This window comes from Ovis aries, chromosome X (genome assembly GCF_016772045.2).
Source record: "Ovis aries strain OAR_USU_Benz2616 breed Rambouillet chromosome X, ARS-UI_Ramb_v3.0, whole genome shotgun sequence".
NCBI lineage: Eukaryota > Metazoa > Chordata > Mammalia > Artiodactyla > Bovidae > Ovis > Ovis aries.
In genome coordinates this window covers 124,624,147-124,650,730 of record NC_056080.1, presented here as the reverse complement: position 1 = coordinate 124,650,730, position 26,584 = coordinate 124,624,147, and the positions used below count along the sequence as shown (strand labels likewise).

Below are 26,584 nucleotides of genomic sequence, written 5' to 3'. Positions count from 1 at the left end.
GAACTGACACACCCAAGCCTTCCCTGAATGCTCACAGATCCGCCAGGGGAGCTCGAAGACAGGCGTCATGAACTTTCAGCAAAACAGACCTTTCCTGAAACACTTTCCTGGGGACAGATATGGAACATGGGTCACATGGTCTTCGTTTCAACACACAGCATTTGTCAGAATCCCAAGAGTAAAACCTAAGTGTTATTCTTGGGATTTTTACAGTCTACTTAGTTAGCATTTAGGACTTGCTTCACCATCAGGTCGCTAGCTCTTAGGTGGCAGTAGGTCAAATAAGGCACTTTGGGGACCTGTACCTGGTGCATTCCTGGGGCTTGGCTTACTCTCTGAGGCCTGAATATTAGTTTGGGTTACTTGATTATTTATTGCTCGTTTCTTTATTCCTGCCACCCTTTCTCAAAAACTCTCCCCTCTCAGTTCCAGTGAAGTGGATGAACCTAGAGCCTGTTATACAAAGTGATGTAAGTCAGAAAGAGAAAAACAAATATCGTATATTAACGTATATATATATATATAATCTAGAAAGATGGTGCTAATGAACCTATTTGCAAGGAAGGAATGGAGATGCAGACGGAACAGACTTGTGGACACAGTAACAGGAGAGAGTGGGACAAATGGAGAAAGTAGCATCGACATATATACACTATGATGTATAAAATACATAGCTGGTGAGAGTTCGCTGTATAACGCAGGGAGCCCATCCTGGTGCTCTGTGATGACCTAGGGGGGTGGGAGAGCGGGAAGGGAGGGAGGCTCAAGAGGGAGGAGACTTATGTATAATTATGACTGATTTGCATTGTTGTATGGCAGAAACCATCACAACATTGTAAAGCAATTTTCCTCCAAGTAAAAAATATATTAAATTAAAATAAAAGCATTCTAGATATATTTAAATGTATACTAAATGCTAAGAATGAGAACATAAAAACTTGAAGGCCCTTCACAAAGAACTGGTAAAATAGTGCTTGCTTTGTCTATTGATATATTTTAGACTGAGTCAATCTTTTTTTAATTGACTTGCCATTAAACTTGATTAGGATATTAAAAAACAACAACAACAACAACTCTCCCCTCTGCTTTGTCTTATGCCCACATGCTGAGAGTTCCAGTATCACATCCACCAGGGGACCCCTCTCTGCTCTGAGTGAACACAACTGCATCCCTTCCGTTTCCTGTCATCTTTATTCTGGTCCCCTTTCAGTCCCTGTTTTCTCCCCCCTCCCCCAGAACTGTCCACATTTCCAATGTGTCCCTACCAACTTCTCTATTCTCCCTCCAGTCATGCTGACTGAGCAAGCAGTTTTGAGCGTGTACCCTGTGCTGAGCGCTGGAAACCACCGGATGTCTTTGAACCATCCCTTTTCTAACTTTCCTGGTCCCTCCGTGGCATGATTTTCCTTCCCCTGCTATCATCCTGCTCTGGCAAATAGGCTTCCTAACAAAATGCCCACCTGCATACCCTCTTCAGTCTTCCTTTCATCCCCATAAGGTTGCCACTTGGAGAACCTCTTGTCCAAGGTCAGCAAGCTCATCTTAATCCAGAACTGACATTGAACCTCTTTTCTTTCTCTCACCAGAGGAGATCATGTCCCCCCTTCCTTACAGCCTCCCATCTTGCTGCTCCTCTCTCACTTGGATTCTTCACTTCTCTCTAGTCTCTTAGATTTGATGGGAAAGGGGAGATGGGTCATGTAAGAAAGCAGCTTCCATCGAAGCCCTGCAGTGCACCAGGATCTGACAGGCACATTATACACAGGGTCAGGCTTGCACTTCTCTGTCCCTAGGTTACTCTGCAGGATCATCTCATCACTCACTGCCTTCAGCTGCACACAGAGGAACACATCATCTACCTCCATTATGCACCCCCAATGCTAACTGTGATGGGAAGAGTTTGCTTAAATCATAGTCCAAGTGCCCCAGTGCCTAGCACAATGCCTGGCTCACAGTATGAACAAAAATATGTTCTCTGAAATTAATTGGTAATTTCAAAAGTCACATTATTGATCGTGGGATCCTAGATTCTGCCTCCTTTATTCCCTACTCATAGGAACTTCCAACTCCGTTTGAATTCTCCTACCATCCAGTTAGTTGTCTACTCATCTCCTGCAGAATAAACACTTGACCTTACCAATCTTATGTCCAGCTGCCTACTGGATAACTCTGTTCAGATGGACTTCAAACATGTTCCAAATAAAACTCATTTTTTTCTCCAATTCTCATTCTCCAGTTTCCTACTGGTGAATAGTATTACTCTTCACTCAATCTATAAAGTTGCTAATTTGGAGTCATTCTAAACTAATTTCTCTCTTTGCTCCTGATCTTGATGGTGTAACTTCCGCCCCTCACAGGGACACCTCCTCCTCTGTCTAACTGACTTAATACAGTCTAACAGCTTCCTACAGATGATCACCAGCTCTCTCACTAGAAACTCACTTTCCACCCCATATAGCAAGTACCACTTTCTAAAATCCAGATTTGAATGCATCATTCACTTGCTTAAAAACCCCCACTGGAGTTCTCTTGTCTGGAGATCAAGTACAACTTCTTAGTGTGGCATATATCAATTTGCCAACAAAGATCCATCTAGTCAAAGCTATGGTTTTTCCAGTAGTCATGTATGGATGTGAAAGTTGGACCATAAAGAAGGCGGAGCACCAAAGAATTAAAGCGTTTGACCTGTGGTGCTGGAAAAGACTCTTGACAGTCCCTTGGACTCTAAGGAGATAAAACCAGTCAATCCTAAAGGAAATCAATCCTGAATATTTATTGAAAGGACTGATGCTGAAGCTGAAGCTCCAATCCTGTGGCCACCTGCTGTGAAGAGCTGACTCATTGGAAAAGACCCTGATGCTGGGAAAGACTGAGGGCAGGAGAAGGGGGTGACAGAGGATGAGATGGTTGGGTGGCATCACTGACTCAATGGCCATGAATCTAAGCAAGGAGAGACAGGGAAGCCTGGTGTCCTGCAGTCAATGGGTTCATGAAGAGTCAGTTGTGACTGAGCGATGGAACAACAACAACTGGCTTCTTTAGAATATGGCTTCTCAAAGTCATACATGCTTAATAAATGCATCTGAGAAGCAAGAAACATCTTTCCAAGGCACCATCTTCATACACTTGATACACTGTGTATAAGTTTGCAGCAACTACCCATGCTCCTTGCCTGCTATCTCAACGTCTCACTGGCTTCTTCCAGGCCCTCTACTTCCTGCCTCCAACTTGTCTCACCTTTCTGTGCAACCTATGTGGCCTTTGTGATTCTTTGTCACCCACACCCACATTTCTTGTGTGCTCCTGTCTGAGTCTTCTCTTATGATGTACCCTCTCCTTCGACTGATTTCCTGACCTGTTGCCCAATCACACCCTTCTCTTTCAAAACCCACCTCCTCCCCAACTAAGCCCACGTGGCTCTCATCTCATTATTTTTCACAGATTTCCCTGAACACTTAGGTATTTAACTCTTCAGAAGTATATTAATTCATAATGAACACACTTTCATGTTCTGTCTCACCCATTAGAATTCCCAGTGGATAGAAATTCTGTGCCTTTTATTCCTTTAGAAGTCCTCTCACCCCCTCCCCCCACCTCGCTCCCTCCCTCGGTGCCTAGCAGGATCTAGTCCCAGGCTCCACCTAGCCTAGAAAGCCTAGGGAGAGTTGCTAGTAGGCTTGAGTGCTTTTAAAGAAACATGACCACCCAGGGCAGTTCCAAGGAGTCAATCAGAACTTTGAGACAATCCAAGAATTGATATGCAGTCATCTTCTCTCTGTCTCTCTCAGCCCCACCAGTGAGGTCATAGCTTTCCAGATGTGAGATCTCCACATCTGGGTAGACCAGACCTCGGAACCTCTTAAGACTCTGGGTTTCATCACCCAGAGGAGAGAGAGAGAATAGTCTCTCTAAAATTGATGAAGAGCATTGCTCCTGTTCGGTGAGAACACAGCCGGTACTTCAGTTGGGGAGACAAGATGTGGAAAACTAGATGTGTTTTCCAAGGAGGAGAGAAGACAGTTGTCACTTACTCAGCGTTGTCCTGGTCACCAGCTTGAAGTGATGGAGTTCCTCAAACATCCTTTTGGAGATCTTCTCAATATGGAAGTGCTGGAGGATGCCTGAGGCCAAGCAAAAAATCAGGCAGGTGGTCAGGTGCTGTCTGGAACCAGCAACGCTGTTTTCTGCTTGAGCTAAGCATATCATCTCATTACTGGGGCTTAGGAGTCTCGAGCTGGGCTGTGTAATGTGCTTAACCAGGAACTTGGTTGACTCGAGGGTTATAATTGACTGCTTTTGTTTTCTTGGCTCACTGACCTTCCCCCTGGTTCTCCAGAGGATGGAGATAAGGGAGACAGAGCTGCTGACTGTGGGACCCATTCCTGGGGAAAGCCACGGGGAATCAAGCATGGGTGCTGGTTGGAGTTTCTGTAGCCAAAGGCAGTATTAGACATTCTGCCCTTGCCCCCCGTCTGAGTTGGCTATGTCCCTGCCAAGCCACTGGGCTGCTCCCCTGGCTCAGCAGTGAGAACTTGAAGCGGGCTTTGCACATGGGTCATTTGTGTAAATGGAGAAGCCATCCCACTTCCTAAACTCCCCAGAAAGCATATTTTCCTTTGGGAAACAATCATAGCTCCTTTTGCTTTCCCTTATAAAAATGGGCAGAGTGAAAATAACCGGGCTCCCAGTCTCAACCTTGCCCAAATAGCTTTCATCAGAATAACATGTGAACAATAGAAAACTGCCTTGCAGTTTAGGAGCAATGTTACCAGCCCACTTAAATAAACCTCCAGAGGTCTACAGGGAGCAGCGGACATGGAACCTGGGTTTTCCTCTGTCCAGCATGCACAGATCTTTGATGACCCAGTGTTGTGTACAACAGGCTCTTTAGAGGTGATAGTAACCAGTTGAAAAGCATCCACACCCCTCTGTGGGGCAATGCCAGTAGGGAAGCCAACAGAACAGTGCTTAGTCCTGGTGACTAAGGAGCTAAGGAGTTAAGAGATGGCAAACCAACATGCCTAGGTCAAAAGCAAAAATAAACAGTGCTGAGCCTTATATGTGTGTTCTAGAATATTTTTAAAGGGGCACAGAGAAGTTCCTGTTCTTTTGAGAAAGAAAGGAGACAAAAAAAGGTCCACAAATACTAGTGCAGTTGTTTCTCAAAAGATGGGTCCAAGTACTGCCTGTAGCAGCATCATCCGACTATTTGTTAGAAACACAAGTGTTTAGATACTCCCCTTGGCTGACTGCACTCAAATATCTTGGATGGGGCAAGGTAGCTGTGTCTCACCCTAGCACCTTGCGTGATGCCAAAACTTACTTGAGTTTGAGCACTCTCGAGCCTTAGGTGGGATCCAGTTGCAAAAGGATGTGTACTGTTTCCAAATTGAAATGTCACCTCTACACTTGGATTCCTTGAAAACTTGACCAGACTAGATCAGCCTTAGTCTTTTAGCTATGGGATGATTTGAATAGATGTAGGTTCACAATGAACAGAATGTAGCTTGCTTGGGTAGTTAATGGGAGTAATCAGGAAAGGAATGGGACCTCATGCCTGGGATTGTCCCTCCAGTGAGACTATAATTTTCTTGAGGCAAGAGGTCTCAGTATGATTCGAGACTCTGCTTGGCACCGAATGAATGCATTTTCATGTTTGTTGAGCTTCATCTTGGAAACAACAGTAGATTACATTTGGGAAGTTTACAATCCCGGCTGTACACCAGAATCACCTGTGGAGCTTTCTGAACAAACCCTTAAGCCCAAGCCCCACTCCTGGACAATTAGTCAGACTCTCTGTGGGTAGGATCAGGCATTTGATATATAAAAACCTTCCCAGATGAGTCTGATGTGCAGCCAGGGTTAAGAACCACTCCTCCAGCCTTGGTTGTGTGAGAAAGACAACAGACCCTATGGTCAATACTTACTTTTTAGCCCAGGTCACAGTTAAAGGGCACAATAGCAACTGCGTGAGTCATGTGTTCATTTCTAAGCAAATGGGAAATCTTCTGACTGAAACAGGGGAACAGGCTGAAGAAAAACGATGACTCTTCCCTTCCTTCCCTGTGTCCCCCTTACAAAAAAGAATAATAATAACAAGAGATTAATGTTGTCTGGCTCACCTTTTCGAATGGTCCAAACATGGACCTCTACCTGAGGCGGCCTCTCTGTCTCCAGTGCTATTTTTCTGGTGGTCTCCCCATCCTCCATGAACACAGACTCATATACGGGCATTGTTTCTTCTCCACAAAAGTAGCCTTTGCTGTCAAAGCTTTGGCCTGGAAGTTCTTCTGGAATCAGGAAGTGAGTAGAGATTTGTCATGGTTTTCCAAAAGTCAAAGCAAACCTCTGCATTTATGTAGTCTCAGCATTCACAGCACTGCACAAGCATCAAAAGTGGACAATCTACAAGGACATTCCTACAGAGATAGAAATTCCACCCACATTTCACTGCCGCTGTAATAGTCACCAGATCACAAAAGAGCACATGACCTTTAAGTCCATGTGATGACAGAACACTGGCCCCAAACCCACAATGGATCCACCATCACTTGAAAAGTGGAGCTTCACAAAGAGGAAGACTGTGACCAGATACAAAGGTGCTGGGCACTTAAGGGAACAGAGGATTTTCCATGCTGGGTCAGGATCATGGTTGGCCTAGCTCAGTGTTGCCAACAGAGACCCAAGGAATGGGCTGATGGAAGGCCTCAGTTAACTTTCCTAACGTCATTTAGGTATACTCAGAAAACATTTATGACACTCATTTATGTGCATATACTTGCCCAAAGGATCTATCCAAATTGGGCTGACATTTCTGAACACTCTTTGATTTGTTTTCAAGGGGAATGCTAATACCAGATCAACACCAGTGCCAAAACCTAGATGTCAGATTAGTCATATGTACACTGTGCCAAACGAATGGTTGGAAGACACAAAAAAGTTGGTCAAATCCCTCAACTATGGATCATTTAAAGTATACACTAAATTGTTGGATTTCAACTTCCAGGCATAGGGATACCAGCCCCCTTACTCCTCCTGCTCTATGCTCCTCTTTCCCCAGCCCCCTACCAAAAGAAGTTGCCCTTGCTTGGTTATCAGTGAGTTAAGTTCTTACTGGCCTTGTAATGAACACCCTCTTCAGCTGTGTATTTAAAGCGTAATGCTCAAATCAGGAACAACAAAGAAAAGCCGAGGACACCCTGATAGATTTTGAATTATGTGCAGAAGCCATCTGTAAGAATATCTGATGAAAGCATTGGGTGTTGAGCCTTTGGACCCGTGACTTTAATTAGGGGGATTCACTCTTACCCAGTCACACGCATCTGGACTAGAGTTTGTATTCAAATTGCTATTGCATGTCTCCTGCTGACCTGATTACCTCTCCCATTCCCACCACCATTAGGCACTAGAAGGACAAAATCCTAGTCTTCTCTGGGTGATTTCAGGTTGTATTACACAATTTGCAGATTATCCTAGAGTCAAGCTTACTTTCCCCTTTTGTCTTTCTTTTCAGTAATTTAATTACTTGGTGGGCTGGTCTTTTTTGGTGAAATGCTAGGTAATTAAGGGATGTGTGCTAGCACTTTCCAAATGAGTGGAGGGGGAAAGAGGTCACAGAGTATACACGAACCTCTGTGTATTAATTACCAGCTTTAGAATGAGAGTCTGGTTCATGTGTTAAATCCTGCTCACCAGCTATAGCTATAACTGCCATAAGAAATCCATGAAGGGACTGCAAGTACCTATACTATGCTAAAAATTTCTCCCAGTGTCCTAAAAAGTCAGCCTGTCCCACAACCCCTCTCCTCCAAGAGCTTAATTTATTCACTACAAGGGATCGACAAACAACAAAATCCATTAGTGACTCATCCAGGCTGGCACGTGAAAAAATTAAGAGTAAATAAACAGAGTGTGTCTTTTGAACTACCTCCTCGGCAACCTCTTCATTCCACACCCTTCACTTCAAGGTGCTTCCTGATCACTGTGTGTTCACCTACTTTCATTTCCTTCCAGGGAAGCATGACATGCCTGAAGTCATTTCTGGCCATTACCACTTTCCAAGAGAACGTTCATGTCTTGAGCTCTCCAGAACTAGGAACCTGAGAAACCATTCCTTACGGAAGTGGGGATGACTGACACAGGAGATGTATCAGTATTATCTCAGCCCGAGAAACAAGCTTGAAGTCTTAACCTTTTCCTGCTGTAACCCAAAAGGAATGTGTCATTATGGGAATTCTGGGTAGTATGGTGGGGTTGAGAGTGAGTTGGGGAAACTTCAGGCAGTAGAAGTCCAACACAACTCCGAAGATGGCCACTGATATATAAAACAAGGCCAGCCTCCACCAGAACAATGACAAGAGAGAGGTGAAACTCACATCCTACATTTTGGCCTTGCTTTGTTACTGGAGGGCCCTGCAATCGTTTGTTCTAAGAAAATTTTTGACTGAATCATTTGCAAATTTTCTCTCTTTTCTGTTCTCAGCATGAATAACTGAATTTACTCTTCTTTCTTCTGTCAATCTCTTCCCTGCTCACTCCTTTATTCCTTTTCTTCTGTGTTCTGTGTCATTGTCTAAGAGGCTGAGGATGTCATGACTTCACTTTTTCACCTCTTCACATCATTCAGGACTCTCCTCAACATCATTCTTCATAGAAGCTAACCCTTACCAGTCTTTTGAAAATGCTCCACCCTGCCTGTCCCATTCACCTGATCTCTGTGTGTGTGTGTTTTTTTCTTCCCAGTACTCAGCACCACAGAAAATTACCTTATTGTTCTGTGTTCATTGTCTTTCTTCACCTGCCAGGATGTAAGGAGCATTGCTGGCAAGTAGCCTGCATCTGTCTGCTTTATCTCCCTATTCTCAGTGCCTGGAACCATGTCTTGCACACAGTAGGCACAGAATATGTGTTTCCAGATTGCATGCTGCATGAACAAGTGCATGCCCCCTGAGGCTCTGAAGTCACCTCTGTGGCTAGTGACTCTCGGAGGGAAACATGACTATCAGAGAAAACTTACAATTCACAGACACCTGTGTGTGGCCTACTGAGGGCAGGTGACTGAATGGGACAAGACACTCTCTCCTCCATGTTGCCCAGTAAGTCTGCCATCTCTACATGTCTGAGCAGTGCGGGAAAGTGGGAAAAGCCACTCTTCCAGAGAAACAAGTTTAGTCAATGAGACTCTTTAAGATATTGCCAATTGGGATTCTGAGAGCAGTTTTAAAAAATAAAAGCCTTTATTTCTTTTTCTAGTTATAAAAGTCATACACATTTACTGCTGAAAATTTAGAAAATGCAGATAAACAAAAAGAAGAAAATAAGAATTGCCCATCATCCAGTCACCTTAAGATGGCCACTGTTACATTCTGCCATATGTCCTTCCAGTTTTTGTTTTTTTTTCGGTCTAAGCATATTATCAATGCTATTCATAAACACAAGTAGTGGGATCATAACTACATGTTCTTTTGTAGCTTGTTCTTTGTACTTAATAGATGTATTGCAAGCATATTTCTGTGCCATTAAATCTTGTTCTATGGTGATGTTTAATAGCTGTATAGTACACCACAGTGCAGATGTACCACAATTTATTTAACCATTGCCATACTGGTGGACTTTCAGGTTGTCTCTAACATTTCACTATGGTAAACAGCACTGCAGTAAAAATCCTTGTTTGTATATATCTGTATGTCTCTGATCACTTTCTTTGGATTTCTAGTAGCACTGCTTAGCCAAAGAGTGTAAGGTGGGACACATGTACACCCATGGCTGATTCATGTTGATGTATGGCAAAACCCACCACAATATTGTAATTAGCCTCCAATTAAAATAAATAATTTTTTTAGAAAAAGATAAGCATAAAGATTTGAATAAATGCCACTAGTCTGAAAGGCAGCACTTGTTCTGTGTCCTTCCCTCTTATTTGAATCACCTACACCCATCCAATCCTAACCATACAAAGAAATGGGATTTGGTTTGAAGGTGTTGAGATTCAAATTGGAATATTATATAGCAGGAGGGTTTAACTTACCTGCGTAGTCTAGGTAAATATTAATTTGTGTCTGAAATTATCTTGTTCTATTACTTTTACAATTCTAGGTGTTAGACCCTTGACAGGAGAGAACACTGTATTGGTGGACCTACTTCTAAGTGACACTAAAAGGCTTGGGGGTTCCAGTGAGATTGTAAACTTGGAAGTTATAAGGTCATCGTGGCTGGGTGGCTGCCATGTTCATATCCACAGAATGTGCTCTCTCCCTGTCCCTACTAAGTATCTCTCATCATCAACCTTAATGCTCCAATCCTCCACTTCATATCAGATAGCTCCTGGCCTTCCTACCCACATGTTGCCCCTTGTTTACTTTGGAAGATGAAGGTTGCTACATTAAGAAAGATTCTGTTTGTGCTATAAATCAGTGCTTCTCAAACTTTAATGTGCATTGGAATCACCTGGGCAACCTTGTTAAAATGCAGTTGGTCTGGGGTGGGACTTGAGAATCTGCCTTTCTAACTAGCTCCCAGGCACTGCTGGTCCAGAAACCATACTTTGATTAGCAAGACCATAAACCAACCTGAGCCTCCAGCAGTGGTTCCCAAAGTTGTCTGCAAATTACAGACAAGAAGGCCTGGGGGTCTTCTAAAATTCCAAACCCCAGGCTACGCCTCAAATGACTTAAATCATAATAGCTGGGGATGAGACATAGGTATTTTTAGAAGCTCTCTGGGGGATTCCAATGTGCAGAGAAGTTTGGGAACCATTGGCCTACATGAAGATACTCAAAATACATATATACATTGACTAAGTTCGTGTTTACCTGTTACTCATGAGGAATTGTCTAAATTGAATAAATGATTTAACTCTTTGCCTACATTTAAAAACATTTGTTCTTTTTTTTTTTTGAATCTATGTTTACAATAATGCTTTGCAGGTAAACACAAGAAATGATAAATTCATGTGCCTGAAAGTGACTAATTCATTCAGTCTTAGAAGGTTAGAGCTGGAAAAGCCATAAGAAATCTGTTCTAACTCTCTCATTTTATAGAGAAAAAAACTGAGGCTCAGAGAGGTGAAGTGACTCATTGTAGGTCACATAGGAAAGCAGTGGCAGAGCCAGGGCCAGAATGCTTGATTACCAATCCAGTACTCTGTCAACCCCAATACTATGGACTGTGTTTTTCTCTAGCTCATGTGTCAAAACCACCATTTAACTAATCGATTGCCTTTACTAAAACAAACAAACAAACAAACACTTCACATCTTCTACTGGCCTGGAAAAAACAATGGGCTGGAAGCGACTTGGGTTCCAAGCCTTGGTTTTATTATCTATTTCTGTGACTCTGGGAAAGTCACTTCACTTTATACACCTTAATTTTCTTTTCTTTAATAGGGAAATGATAATATCATAGGATTTTAGTATTGGAAGGAAGCTTGGATATCAACTGATCCAGCACATTTCCAAAGTCACACAGCAGCTTAGGACCGGAACCCACTCTCCTTCCACTGTACCTCACCCATTTCTAGTCCTGTCTGTAAGAGAAAATGAAGGTAATTGTGCTTTGACAAGTTAAATGGTGATATTAACGAAGGAGGCTATTGTCCTTCCTAATAATCACAACAACCTAACTTCTCTAGGATTTAGAAAAGCAAGGTTTAAGTTCAGTCCTTATGGCTACATGGGTTCAGAGGTGTGGTAGACACAAGCAAATCCCTAGCCAATTTCTGGTAAGTCAGTGTCTTCCAAGCAACCACCTTATCAGCCCTTCAAAAGGGGAGCGGATGTAGCTCCTTATTAGCTATTGGTAGAACTATTACGGTTACAATTACATGGCAGGTATCTGATGCTCAAAGAACATTGAGGATGACTATGTGAGGAATCTTGGTCAACCAAAGGCAGGGCTTCCAACCAACGCACCTTTTGCCTTTTTACCTGGACACACCTTGCAGCACTTTCCGTCTATTTTTTGAGGATACTTGCAGGGGTATCGATTGGGGCAGTGGATTTTCTTGCACTCTTGCTTGGTGACATTACAAGTGCACAGCACACACTCCACAATGCCAAATGCCCGGAGGTTTGGGTGCCAGGACTCGCCATGGGAATAGGTCTTTCCATTGGAAACACACACTGGAAGAGAACGCAGGACTGGAAATTAAAGGCTAGGGAGCTGAAATGGGCCCCTGTACTCAGAGCCCAAGCCCTGAACCCCTTAAGATATCAAGCATCCTTCATTCTTGTCGTGGCCATAGAGATAGGTTCACAGAGCAGCTTCTGTAACCAAAAAGAACGTGGGCCTTGTTCCACTGTCAGCAATTATTCCAGATCTTCAACAGGCCTCTGGATGCCCACAAGGGCCTGACACACAGTAGGCCATCAATAAATATCTTCTAAATGGAGGAATGAATGGATGTATGAAAGCAGAGTTCTGTGTGTCCTGGGTGTCTGATAAGGAACCTCGGCTAGAATGACGCATTCAGACCTGCAGTTCCATAGAGGATTGGGATGGCCCAGGTGGATGTGCTTCTAGGCATGAAAATCTCCCAGGAAGGTTTGTTGCCCAGGGAGGCTAGAAGCAAACACTACTGCTCTTTTCAAAGTGCTGAGTTTTTCCAGATCCTGAAGCAAATCCCTTCAGGCCAAATGCTATGAGAATCTGATCTAGTAACACAGGTGGGTATGGAGATTAATAGTGCTAGCTTACTCTCTGACATGGGAAAGAAAGTGCTGAGACAAGATTGACAGGAAAAGGACCCACCCCTCCTGGGTAAATGGTGGAAGGTAGCCTTTTTTGCCTCTAATCTTTCGGTAATATCCCATCTCTTCATAGTGGCTGTAGAGATTTGGCTACAGTGAATCACTGCCTGCCCTCCAGCTACCCTTTGGTGGTCTTACATTTATTGAGTGGAAGAGAAGTCACCAGCTCCAGGGTTTTTTTTTGGTGGGGGGGCGGGTGGAGCTTGCAAGAACAAGCATTTGGGCTGCAGGCCGTGGGGCCTATGAAGGGAAAGGGTCAGAGGAATAACCTTCAGTGCAAACCAACCAAAACATATCTGACTCCTAAGGTAAGGCACAGAGCTAGGCTCCGGTGTAAGACCTGCCCATGCTGCAAAGAGGGAGGTCTGAGAATGAGTTTTCTCCTTTTGGAAAGTGCCAAGACATTCTGGAGATTTCCAGCCATGACAGGGACTGGGTGTGTTTCTCATTATTCCCATCATCTCATCATACCCAGGGAGACCTGTAGGCACTGAAATCAACAACATCTCTAGGGTGGGTCCTATCACTTAAGGAGGGGCAAGGGTGGGAGAAGGAGCCCCACTTGGGGCGTTTCTAGGAACTGAATGATTTGGCTGCAAGACAACGGCCTCAGAAGGATGACTCACTGGGCTATTTCTTTCTCTTCAAGTCCACTGGGTCACATTAGGAAATATGGACGATGTTGGCTGCCTTTTCTTATCCTCTGTAAGAGCTGCTCTAGTACTAGGCACTCTAACAGGTCAATCTATGTAAAGATTTCAAAGGCCCTAATCCAGAGAGGAACCAAATTACAGAAAGATAAAGTGAGGATGGAATCACAGGACAAGATGGACCAGATGTGTTGTTCTCTCTCCTGTCCATCCCACTTCTCTCTCCTTGCCAGACAGTGGCATTTCCTTCTGGACAATGTGATCACGTGTGTGAAGATTCTGCTTCAGGAAAACTTAGGCTGGACTCAAGAATGATGGGGTCTTATTGTTTCTCCTCTTGGGGTCTAGCAAGGGACAGAGGAGATGTATCTCAGAGGAGTATGCTGTCAGCAGGAGGGATAGAAGCACGGCAGGCAGGACCCACAGTGATGGAGAGCCAGGTTACCTCTCCCCTAAACATCTGGACTAGGGGAATCATCCAGACTAGGTGAGAGCCTACACTCTGAAGGGTGATACAGTGAGATCGATTCTCTAGGGTAAAACGCAGCCTTCTCCTCACCAACAAATTCTCAAGATGATTTTGAGTCATCCAACTGGGGTGTTGGGAGTTGGAGGTGAGCACAAGTGACTCTCCAGTGAACTATAATAGAAAAAGGTCAGGAGAGAACGGCTGAGTCCAAATTAATGGGGGTAACGAATAAATGTAAACCAGCTGGGGCTTTTGTAGGACACGGAGAAATGAAGGGATGAGCCTCTGCCCTGAAAATGAAGAGGTCTGTGGAAATTATGGGATTTAGGATTTTTCAAAGTCCATTTCCCCTCCTGTTTTTTAAGACTTTGAAATTCTTTCAGAGCAAATGGAATCTATTCAAGGCAATTTAAGATTGAAAATCAAACTGCATCTTTACCTAAACTCCTCCTTTAGTAAATTCATATCAGAATGCCTTGGAATTTCAAAATAATAAATTTCAAATCAAACCCAGATCAATAGTAAATATTTCCAATTCTGCTAATGCATCACCATTTTTTATTAAGAGTTTTATTTTGAATGTTCTTCTTTTAAGCCTCTTAGTTTCAAAAGCAATTAATTTTTTTTAAATCTGTAATCTGAAATTTACATCTAACTAGTAACAGATGTGATCAACTAGCTTTGGCCTGACTAGCTTTGTTGAGATTTATAGTAGGAGTTCTTTTAACGGATTGTTTTTCACCCATGTTATTCAATCATTCGGTTTAATAATTTATTGCTTTTAACCCATTCAGAGAACTGCCTTTGATTTGTTTTTCTTTTAAAGGAAACAAAACATGTTTGTGGTTTCATAATAAGGAACCAGCTGAGCTTGTGCTCTGATGAGCTGGTTGACAGGATGCCTAGAAAAGTAAGAAGCAGTCAATTATTTGATTGAATTTCTCCCCCCACCCCACTACTTGTGGGGTAGGGAGGTGTGGTGCAGGGTCTCGGTGTAGAACTATGTGCAGGAGGGAATGGGGCCGTGGATTCGTGTGGGTACCTGCTGTAGTCAGCTGGTCATCTGAGTGGGCTACACGGCGGTACTAACCTAATCAGTCTGCCTGTGGCTCAGCCAGGAGGTTTCTGGATTTCTCACTGGATTACTCATTTCTACGCATAATCTCCTCCTATGAATTAGAATCCCTGTGTATGGAGCCTGGAATAAGTACCTTCAACGAGAGTCCCAGGAGAAGCTGGGGCAACGAGGGGTAAGAATTGCTATTTCTAAGGTTCGGATGAGAAATTTAGAAGTGTTCAGAGCTGAGTACCTTTGAAGATCGGGTGTCCGGCTGGAAAACAAACCACCTTTCATCTTGTTAAAGCCCCAGTGAACCTTCCCAAATGACTTTCAACCTCCAGGGGCAAGGGATAAAATGCTTGATGGTGCATTAGATTCACTGCTTTCTCACCTTTTGTCCTTAAGTAAGGACATGTATGCCTGAAATATAAACTATGGCCTTTGGACTGACAGTCCCCTGGAGCTGCTTGTCCACGCTGGCATGGTAGACTGGATGGTAAGTGATCCATGTGGGAATGTCTGATATGCACGGGATAAAAGGTCCTTTCCCAGCTCCAGCCCTCCAGAGGCTGGGGCTGCTGAGGCCCCAACTGGGTGTGGTACCAAAGAAGCCTATCCCTTACCTTGTCCATGCTTGTGTTTGTTATTGATGACGATCTGCACGATGGTCCCTGAGGCTTGCTGCGAATCCATGAGTGCTCCCCGGTGACTTCTGGCCCCGGGAAAGCGGGGCAGACCTCCAGCCTGTCGGCTCGGTGGAGGATCATAGTGTGAGCGGTGATAAGAATGCCTCTGTGAAATGACAAAAGGACAAACTCAGCCCCGTCTGATTCTGCCCATGAGGAGACTAAGACGGATCTAGCTACCTTAGAGGCTGTGTGATGAGTTTTGGTGATGAGCTCTAATCTTAACTCCATGTCCACCCAAATCCAATAGAGACATTGGGGTGTGTAGGACCAATAGCACAGGTAGCATGCTGAGATGTCTCTCTCCTGGTAGGAGACCGGACTAGATTCACAGACTAGCCTCGAGGGAGAAATAATCCCCCAGGGTAAAGTACCTTTCCTGTTCCCAAGAATCTCACCTTTGGGTTTAGGAAGTTAGATTGTTGCCTGCAATACAAGGCAGAGTGTGATAGAGGCCAAAGGAGAAGGATAAAATGCTGTGCAAATTAAGACCAAGACAGAGAGCTTGTAGTCGGGGAGAGTTTGCAACCTGGGCCATGAAGGGTAAGTAGACTTTTTACAGGCAGACTTGGTGAGGAATATTTCAGGCAGAGATTTCCAAGTTGAGAAGGTGTAGCAGAGAACATAGAATCCATAAAAGGGAACAGTTGGAGGATAACATTCCAAAAGTGGGTTAGAGCCAGATCATGGAGGACTTGAAATGACAGGCTAAGGGGCGAGAACTTTATTTGGTAGGCAATAGAAGTGAGAGTGTAGAAGTCTTTCAGGGATTTCTTTTTTTTTTTTTTTTAAGTATGGGGGAGAAAAAAAAAAAAGCTGTGTTTCAAAACACTGAGTCCTGATAATGTGTAGGGTGAACTGGATAGCAAGAAGAGGCAGGAGACAAGTCTCATCTGGATAAGAGGTACTGACATGCACGCAGATGCAGGCAATGAGGTTAAGTCACACAGCAGGGCACAGATACCCCAGACATTTTATGGACAGAAGCAATGATTGTGTAGGATGATACTAGAATGTCAGCTCCAGAGGTGAAGACTGCTGTATCCACCGCTGTATCTCCAGTGCCTTAAAATAGTCTCCATCCTCTAGAAGGCGCTCATCAAAGCCTTGTTGAATGGATCAAGGAAAGCCACAGTCCCTCATGAAAGCTTAGAGTCTTGTAGTACAGATGACTCCATCACTGCTCTTTCAGCAAGTGTTCAAGACACATGATAAGTCCATATTCTGCTATGCAACCCTCATCCAGGAGATGAAGTAGAATAGGGGTAGAAGAGAATGGAATGGACAGAGGCTACAACCTTAAGGCTTAAAACCAAATAATAGTGTGTTTTAGGGCTAATTGTCAGGGGTAAGAGAAGGGGGATCCCCTGAAAGAACCAGGCAATTGAAAAGGAAGATCCTTATATTCAATGACAGAAATAGCAGGGAACATTGAGATGGTAGTTATGGGGTCCCCTGACCCCACCATCCCATAAAACATTTATTATAGTTATGCTCTATAGATACATATGTAGAAAATTTAGCTTTGGGAATTATTATTACTCTCCTGGTTAGGGGGTGGGAAGGCCTTGGTGGGAGAAGGAGAGAGTGAATAGGAGCTGGAGTTAAGAGAAAGAAAACATTAATTCTATATCTAAGAAAAGCCCACGCTGGTAGATTGCTATAAAAACTCACACAATAAGAATTTACATCAATTTATTATCATGCACACAGACAGTATTCTCAGTGCAAATATTTTTCATTCCCACAATGGCTCATATGTCTTTTTCTGCCACAATCAACTCACATTCCACAAAGGCCATTACAGACTGTTCTGTCCTTTCTAGAGTTTGGTAAAGTTTTGCCAAAGGAATACAGTTGCCAGAGAGAGGACAGTTTGGCTGGTGGGTGTCCTACAGATGCCGAAAGGAGGAGGTTCGATGGAGCTAGAATTTGGGAGAGAAGATTGCTGACCCAGGATAAGCTGCAAGTACAAGGAGTTCTCTGATTCATGCGGGCAAACACAAAATGAAAAGCTCGGTACCAGGGACTCAGAGCCTGGACATATGATAAGGGTAGAAAAATGATTCATGACCCACACACAAAAAAACCTCAGGGGTTTTGATCAGAGGCCAGCCCAGCCCTCTCCAAACCTCATCTCACTTAAGACTTGTTTTACAGACAGAGAAACTGAGGCCAAGAAGAAGAGGGACTTAATTTGGGGTGACAGTGAAGGCCGAGTTTTGGGAGATGGCAGAAGAGTGAGAGAGCAGGGCAGGAGAGAGGAAGGCTAACAGGAGGGGGACATGAGAGAGATCATATCTGGTTAAGCTCAGGAGTCCACAAATATTTGCTTAAAAGCTGCTGCAAAGAAAAATTCTCTCCTATATAGAAGTCTGCTACAGCATTCACAACCACACACACCACTGGTCTCCACCTTGGCTGCACAGAGAATCACCTGGGGAGCCGTAAAAATACTGATCCCACCCCCAGGGACTGCGATTGAATTGGTCTGGGGTCAGGCCTGGGCAACAAGATTTTTAGACACTCCTCAGGGAACCATAATGTGAAGCCCAGGTTGAGAATCACTGACATAAAGGATCTTCTGTTTTGGCCCCAGGGTAGGGGTGGTGATGTGTGATTTTGATTTAGGAGTAATGGCTCTTTAAGAGTGTTCCCTTGAACAAAGGAAAGAGGCTTACCAGAGGCCTGTCTGACCTCAGAACTTACCAGGAAGGAGAAAGAGGCATTAACACCTTGGAGTTGTAAGTGAAATTGGAGCTTATCTTTAAAACCAGCTTTGAATAATAGGCTGCTTGAGGAAGCAGGTCAAAACCAGTTAGGTAGAAACGATCTCATAGCGAGGCTTTGTTTTCTTCTGCTCAATATTTTGGTATTATTTGATTTACTGACTTGCAGGACTGACAAATATCTCAGGCTTCTGAGCTGGCTGTTACACAGTTCTTTCCGGGTGTTGGAAAAATCCCCTGCCATGGTAGAAGCTACCCGGGAATTTCTTCTTGGCTTGTTCCAGTGTCTAAGATATATGGGCTTTTTTTGGCAGAGACAGAAAAACATGAAAGTGTAGAAATGGCCTGGGAAATGCCTTCCTGTTTCTGTGTCTGTGCTACAGTTTTGCAAGCACCCTCACTGTGTGTGCTAAAGAATCCGCCTGCAGGTTCAATCCCTGGGTCGGGAAGATCCCCTGGAGGAGGACACAGCAACCCACTCCAGTATTTTTGCCTAGAGAATCCCATGGACAGAGGAGCCTAGCAGGCTCCAGTCCATGGGGTTGCAGAGAATTGGGCACAACTGAAGCAACTCAGCATGAAAATGCAGGAAATGGCAACCCACTCTTGGGGTATTCTTGCCTGGGAAATTCTATGGAGAGAGGAGCCTGGCAGGCTACAGTCCATGGAACCACAAAGAATCAGACACAACTGAGGGTGCATGCCCATGCACCATTGGGGAAACTGTTTTTACAAAGGAGTCATCACTGAATCGCAGGTTTTCCTACTTGTGCATTTTGTAAAACTTGGTAAACTGAGGGTTTTCAGCGCACTTGGCAAAATAAACCAATCAGCTCTGTTTCTGTTAACCCAAGGTTGTGATGGTTCCCAGGGAATAGGAACAGTCTACTAAAGAGCACCGTCTACTGAATCAGAAATGTGTTGTTGAGACTTCCCTGACAGTCCAGTGGTTAGGACTCCAAGCTTCCAATGCAAGGGGCACGGGTTCCATGCCTTGTCAGAGAACTAAGATCCTACAAGCCACACAGTGCAATGCCAAAAAAAAAAAAAAAGAGAAAAAAAAAGAACCCAAAATCCACAAAGAAGGAAATGTGTTGTTACGGTTGCCCTTCTTTCCCTCCCATGGGCCTGCAAAAGGTATTCAGAAGGGATTCTCTTACCTTCTAATAAGTTTGAAGAATTTCTCTCTGATTTGGGAGAAACTCCTATGAATCAACATTAAAGAATGGTCCGCCCTCCATCTTTACAACATGCACACATACATTTCATTCCACCTTCCATGCCCATTCATTCAGCATATATTTATTGGGTGCCTACTATGTGCCAGGTACATACTTTTCTGTTACCACAGATGCTATTTATTATTTAAATCATATCCCACAGTATCTATCCCTCGTAGAACAAAGGAAAATATTTATTTATAATAAAGTGGAACCATCTGGCCATTCTGTCCTACCAGGCCCAAATATTTGTTTCTAAAGATAGGTCTTGACCTCCTTTGAAAATTTATAACTCTGTCAAGGTCCTGCCTTCTATATCTGACCTTTTTTGCTATGGGAAGTATTGGATTAAGTCCAGTCCTGTGACTAGCAGTTTAAGAAGAACAATGAAACGAGGCTGAAATACAACGATCGAGGTGGGGCTAGCCTGTAATGAAGTCAAGAAGAAATGAAAATTAATGGCATTACCAGCAAAACCACTGAGTGGGCCACAGTGCTTAGTGTTGGGGGCTAAGGCACACAGCTTAAGGTGACTGAGACCTAAATTTGGCTTAGAATGGCATGTGATTGGCAGTGACTAACTTAGCCACTCTCAATTTCATACCATGATAAAAAAAAAATTGGGGCTGAGAAAAAAGTGAAGTTCACGACACAGAATAGGGAGACTGATATCCTCTCCTATCAGGATCTGGAAGGAATCTCACTTAGTATAAAGCTGGTATTATCGCTGGATGGAGAAAATTCTTCCTTGGGGTCTATAGGAAACTGCAAGCTGAAAAGCCCACTCTCTTGCAGGAGTGCTGTTTTTTCGAAACATCCAGAGTATTCTCCACTCCACCCACAAATCCTTCTCCACTCATTCGGAAACAGGAGTGTCTTGAAAAGAATATGATTAGGCAATAAAATAAATGCAAATCCTTTAATCTCACTGCTGAGGGCGTTGGCAAGCTGGGGACATGAAGTCAGAAGTGGCACATGTGGTGGCCTTAGCCACACTGAGATGTTGTGTTGGTACTCATTATTTTATTAGGTCCTGGATCAACACCTTCTCTGTACCCTCACGATTCTTGGGCCTGACCTGTAATTCCTTACCTTATATACAATATCTGTTGAGAACTAATTCCTAAAGTTTTCAAAATCATTTAAATTTATTACAAAACTAATTCATGCTCATTGAAATATATCAAATAATACAGAAGATACAACACAAAGGTGGCGCTAGTGTTAAAGAACCCACTTGCCAATGAAGGAGACCTAAGAGGCACTGGTTTGATCCCTGCATTGGGAAGAGCCCCTGGAGGAGGGCATGGCAACCCACTCCAGTATCCTTGCCTCAAGAATCCCAAGGACAGAGAAGCCTGGTGGGCTATAGTCCATGGAGTCTCAAAGAGTTGGACACAACTGAAATGACTGAGCATAGATCACGCACACACCTTTCCTCCTGCCCACTTGCACCCCTTTGAGAATATCACTCTTAACACCTTGGTATGTGATCTTCTAGATTTTTTAGTATGCATTTACATATATGCACAGACAATTTTTACAGAAGTAAATGACAGTATACATTGTATCCTGAATGTTGTTTGTTTTCAGACTATATCTTGGCACTCCCTCCACTTTACTGCATTTTGATATTCAGTACCACATTCTTTTTAACAAATGTATGATGTTCCTGCTGCTGCTGCTAAGTCGCTTCAGTCGTGTCCGACTCTGTGCGACCCCATAGATGGCAGCCCACCAGGCTCCCCCATCCCTGGGATTCTCCAGGCCAGAACACTGGAGTGGGTTGCCATTTCCTTCTGCAATGCAGGAAAGTGAAAAGTGAAAACAAAGTTGCTCAGTCGTGTCCGACTCTTAGCGACCCCATGGACTGCAGCCCACCAGGCTTCTCTGTCCATGGGATTTTCCAGGCAAGAACACTGGAGTGGGGCGCCATCGCCTTCTCCATGATGTCCCATAGGCTGGGTTTATTTAACCAAGCCCCTAGAGATAGCCTGTAGGTTGTCTCCTTTTGTCTTGCTTTTATGAAAATAATTCTACATTGACTGCTCTGTTTACTTCTACTGTGGGCTTCCCAGGTGGTGCTAGCAGTAAAGACTCCGCCTGCCAATGCAGAAGACACAAGAGATGTGGGTTTGATCCCTGGGTCAGGAAGATCCCCTGGAGGAGGAAATCGCAAGCCACTCCAGTATTCTTGCCTGGGAAATCCCATGAACAGAGGAGCCTGGTGGGCTACAGTCCATGGGGCCACAAAGAGTCAGACACGATTGAAGCGACTGAGCACACATACCTCTATTGTACAAGGGTATGATGAATGCCCATTTATGTGCAATGAATGCCTTGGTTCATTTTGTACTTTTTGTACATTTTTTATTAAATTAAAGATTCTTTAAATTCTATAATGCTTTACCATTTTCAAAAGTTGCACACTCATGATTTCATACAATCCCATATGGACTCTCTATATATAAAGTCCCAAAATATGATAGATCATTCGAACTGGACCATCTCCTTTTCTGATTTTCAGAGAACTGGAGTGTCACTGTATTTAAACATATATTTATTGGAGGGTTTCTTTCTTGTTAATTATTTCAAAATAAAAAGGAATAAGAGATGCTACAACTATACATAGAGATGACCACTCCTAAGAGTTATTCTGAGATTAGCACCAAGAGGGGAAATGAGAAGATGCTGCAGGTAGAGAAAGGGAATCTGGCTGCTACCCTTCCTCTCTTCCAGCTGTATGACTGAGAGCCTACGACTTAGGGAAGGGTTTATGTGAACATGTCCAAGGTACCTATGCCCAAAGGATGGGCTGACCTAGCTTGCAATCCCACAGAAGGTCCTCACTGTTGAGCTAGGGGTAGTGATTTGCCTTCCTTATAGAAGACAAATATTTGGCAAGTCATCCCAAAAGGATGACTTCTAATTTAGATGAAGAGTGCCTAAAGGCTGGGCTATGATTTTTTTGTATTCATGTCCTGGCCTCGGTTACCAATTACACAACACACTTAAATGGTTCCTGGTTGGTGATGATGGCATTCAAATTTCCGAGGACAGGGATGAAAAATGGTGTTAGAGATAGGTCCTTTTTTTCGCTGGGACAGTAGCCATGGAGGGAGGGCAGTCTGGCCTGATGCTGTGAAGTCTTGAATTATTTGAGCTATTCATACTTACTGCTTCTCTGTTGGCAGGTTGCCTGAAGATATCACCATCAGAATGTTCCCATGACAATTCTCCATCCCCTGTTTATTAAAAAGAAATAAAGAATCATATATACATAGAAGGGAAAAATGTCATCCTTGTGACCCAGTAACCCTTTGGGTTCTATGATCCCAAAGTTCTTTAGACATTGTAGCCATTATGGCTGTTCTTTGAACAGCAACGCTGAAAGACTTCTGCCAGGGTGTGCCTCATTTTTCAAGACAACTTCAAAGAAAGTTGCCACTTTCTAAAATAGACCATCCAGCAATATTAGACAGAATTTGGAAAATGAAAAGGAAAATCATCACTTTCCACTGTAATATAGCCATCATTGTCACTTCTGCTTATTTTATTCCAAAGACAGTTAAGTATTTTACAGGTCATATTCAACTTGTGTTTAAACTATCCTTAAAGAATGAGAGCTTTGTGAATTTGGTCTGTCATGATTTGTTAAATTCACCATTATGTCTCTAAGAAGGTATAACTTGATCTGAAAGTTAATGTAAAACTTGCTGTGGTCAGAGTGTTTACACAACCCATATCTTCTATTTTTGCCTGAGACACCTTTCTCTGAGTCTCCACGACCCAAGTTTTGAACAGTGAACCCTTATCATTTTAGTTCCTTCTAGACTAATTGCTTTTAGGATAAAGATTCTACTTTCAGCCTTGAGAAAGACAAATGCACAACAGATATGGATATCCCTCAGCTAATTAAATATAAAAAAATAAGAGAATAATCTCCAAAAATATTGCCTCGTGTTATCTATGTCCAAATAAGCAGATGGGAAGAGCTTAGAGATATTTGCATCACTCTAAATGAGTACTATTTGTGTGCGTGTGTGTGTGTGTGTGTGTGTGTGTGTGTGTGTGTGTGTGTGTGTGAGAGAGAGAGAGAGAGAGAGAGAACCTGGTTGAAAATAAACCCAATATCTATTCAATCATATATCTCATGGGATAACAAGGAATACAAAAATATATAAACATTAAGAATTTTCTATTCTAATTAATCTCCCAAACTTTCAAAACCTAACTCTAATGAGTAACATGTTACTGGTTCAAGTACATTTACTGGTTTAGGGCTGGAAAAAGACCTCAAAATTCATTTGATACCAATATTATCATTGAGCAGTAACATAAAACAAAGCATGGCTTTAACCCTCCATGATTCAAAGATCATCTCTTGGAAAAAAATTATGAATGTTGAAGACCTAACTGTGATTTCTAGGTTTATCTTCCTAAAACACTACTTTGACTATATAATGGTATTGTTTCCTGATCAAAAAAAATATCCTCAGTAGGTTCCCATGTAAGACTCTCTATAATCAGCCCCCACCTCATCTTTACTGAGCATCTACCTCCTATCCAATTATCTTAGCTACTCTACAATGAAATCTCTTTGACCTCATTACTCTTCAGTGAACCTGTGGCTCCCATTCTTGCTTCCATGGTTCTGCTCATATTATTCTTCTGAAATTACCTTCCCATCTCCCATACCTCAGAACTCCTGTATGACTATGAAAAACATTCAGTTTTTCCTCTTCTACAAAGCCTTCTTCTAATACTCTTACATATTTCTTACTACCTAAAGGACTTAGGTCCTTATAATCAAAACTGAGGTTTTTCTAGTAGTTATGTACAGATGTGAGAGTTGGACAATAAAGAAGGCTGAGTGCCAAAGAATTGGTATTTTCGAATTGTGATGCTGGAGAAGCCTCTTGAGAGTCCCTTGGACTGCAAGGAGATCCAAATCAGTCAATCCTAAAGGAGATCAGTCCTGAATATTCATTGGAAGGACTGATGCTGAAGCTGAAGCTCCAGGACTTTGGCCACCTGATGTGAAGTGCCGACTAATTGGAAAAGACCTTGATCCTGGGAAAGATTGAAGGCAAAAGGAGTAGAGGCACAGGATGAGATGGTTAGATAGCATTACCAACTTGAACTTGAACTTGAGCAAACTCCAGGAGATGGTGGAGGACAGGGGGTTGCAAATAGTCAAACATGACTTAGCGACTGCACAATAAAGGACTTAGCATCCTGTAGCCTTAGAGATGTATAGGACTTCATCTATTTTGAAATTTTGTCCAACAGTTCCATTTAACAAGTGGAGAAACCAAGGCTCAGAGAGGGCAAGGAGCCATTCACTCACATAATCAGTTGATGAGAGCTAACACCCCGAATTCCAGATTTCCCTGCTCCCAAATAAGTGTATTCATTCTATAAGGACCTGTCCTGTTTATTATTCATGGATGTATCACCATGATCTATAACAGTACCTGATACATAACAGTCACTCAATAAATACTCATCAAATGATGGAATTAGGAGATCTTCTCTGACCACCTATTTAAAATTTCAAATACCCTCTGATACTTCTTACCACCATCTTTGATTTTCCATTCTAAGACTCAAGAGTATCTTGTGGTATATGTATTTTATTTCTTGTCTGCTTTCTCCCACTAAAATTCTCCTATGAGAACAAGGGTTTTTGTCTATCATGTTCCCTGATGTAACCAACCCCAGCACCTAGACCAGGGCTGGGCATGTAGTTATACTTACTCAATTTCTTGAATGAATGAATACTAAAACACTTTACAATATTTTCTGCTGTTAAATGTTTCCTGAGCCTGCCTCATTTCCCTAAAGAGAATGCAAATCCCTAGAGACCATGTCTTAGACCTCCCTCTGTGTTGCCTACATCACTGGTTCTCAAAGTGTGGTCTCCAGATCAGCAACATCAGCATAAATTGGGAACTTGTTAGAAATGCAAAATTTTGGATCCCACCCCATACCTAGTAAGTCAGAAGCTCTGGGGTGGGGGTCAGTGATCTGGTACACATCAGATGCTCAATTTATGCACTGAATTGAACTTCAAACATACAGAATTAAGTGCTTAGCCAATAGCATACTTATCTCTTCCTGGTTATTCCATGTCTGAGTAAAGATGGCAGACAAAGACCACATGCAGACTCTTTGGAAACCATAAGTAACCTTGTAAAAGTGAAAATGCTTTCACCTTTGTTTACATCAAAAAATAATGCCTAAGTCATAATGGCCATCATTAAAAAGTCTACAAATATTAAATGTTGGAGAGGATGTAGAGAAAAGGGAACCCTCTTATACAGTTGATGGGAATGTAAATTGGTGCAGCCACTATAAAAACCAGTATGGAGGTTCCTCAAAAAACTAAAAATATAGTCGCCATATGATCCAGCAATCTTACTCTTGGGCATTTACCTAGATAAAGCTATAATTTGAGAATATACATGAAACCCTATGTTCATAGCAGCACTATTTACAATAGTCAAGACATGGAAACAACCTAAATGTCCATCAACAGATGAATGGATAAAGAAGATGAGGTACACATATACAATGGAATATTACTCAGTCATAAAATAAGAATGAAATCATGCCATTTGTGGCAACATGGATGGACCTAGAGATTATCAGTAAGCAAAATAAGTCAGAAAGAGGAAGACAGATACCATACGATATCACTGTTATGTGGAATATAAAATACAACACAAATAAACATATTTATGAAACAGAAATAGATTCACAGACAGGGAGCAGACTTGTGGTTGCCAAGGCAGAGGGGGCTAGGGGACAGAAAGATTGGGATTTTGAGATTAGCAGATACAAACAGTATACATAGGGTGGATAAACAAAAAAGTTTTACTGTATATCATGGGGTACTATATCCAATATCTTAAGATAAACCATGAAAAGAATGTGAAAAGGAATATGTGCTGTGCTGTGCTTAGTTGCTCAGTTATGTACGACTCTGTGACCCTATGGACTGTAGCCTGCCAGACTCCTC

At 42.8% G+C, this 26,584-nt stretch overlaps 1 protein-coding gene across 16 annotated transcripts in view; it reads right to left on the bottom strand.

The window, feature by feature from the left end:
- Positions 1-26,584, bottom strand: part of CHRDL1 (chordin like 1) — a 142,413-nt gene that overhangs the window by 2,353 nt on the left and 113,476 nt on the right. For 4 of the 16 annotated variants that reach the window (XM_027963588.2, XM_027963590.2, XM_027963589.2 and 1 more), the window contains exons 7-11: positions 22,738-22,805; positions 15,549-15,717; positions 11,910-12,119; positions 6,123-6,290; positions 4,032-4,121 (exon numbers count right to left, since the gene is read on the bottom strand). In XM_027963588.2, the coding sequence (XP_027819389.2) occupies positions 4,032-4,121; positions 6,123-6,290; positions 11,910-12,119; positions 15,549-15,717; positions 22,738-22,805 (705 nt within the window). The remainder of the gene's footprint in view (positions 1-4,031; positions 4,122-6,122; positions 6,291-11,909; positions 12,120-15,548; positions 15,718-22,737; positions 22,806-26,584) is intronic. The other 12 variants (XM_027963591.2, XM_060407564.1, XM_042241619.1 and 9 more) reach the window with 3 other exon arrangements.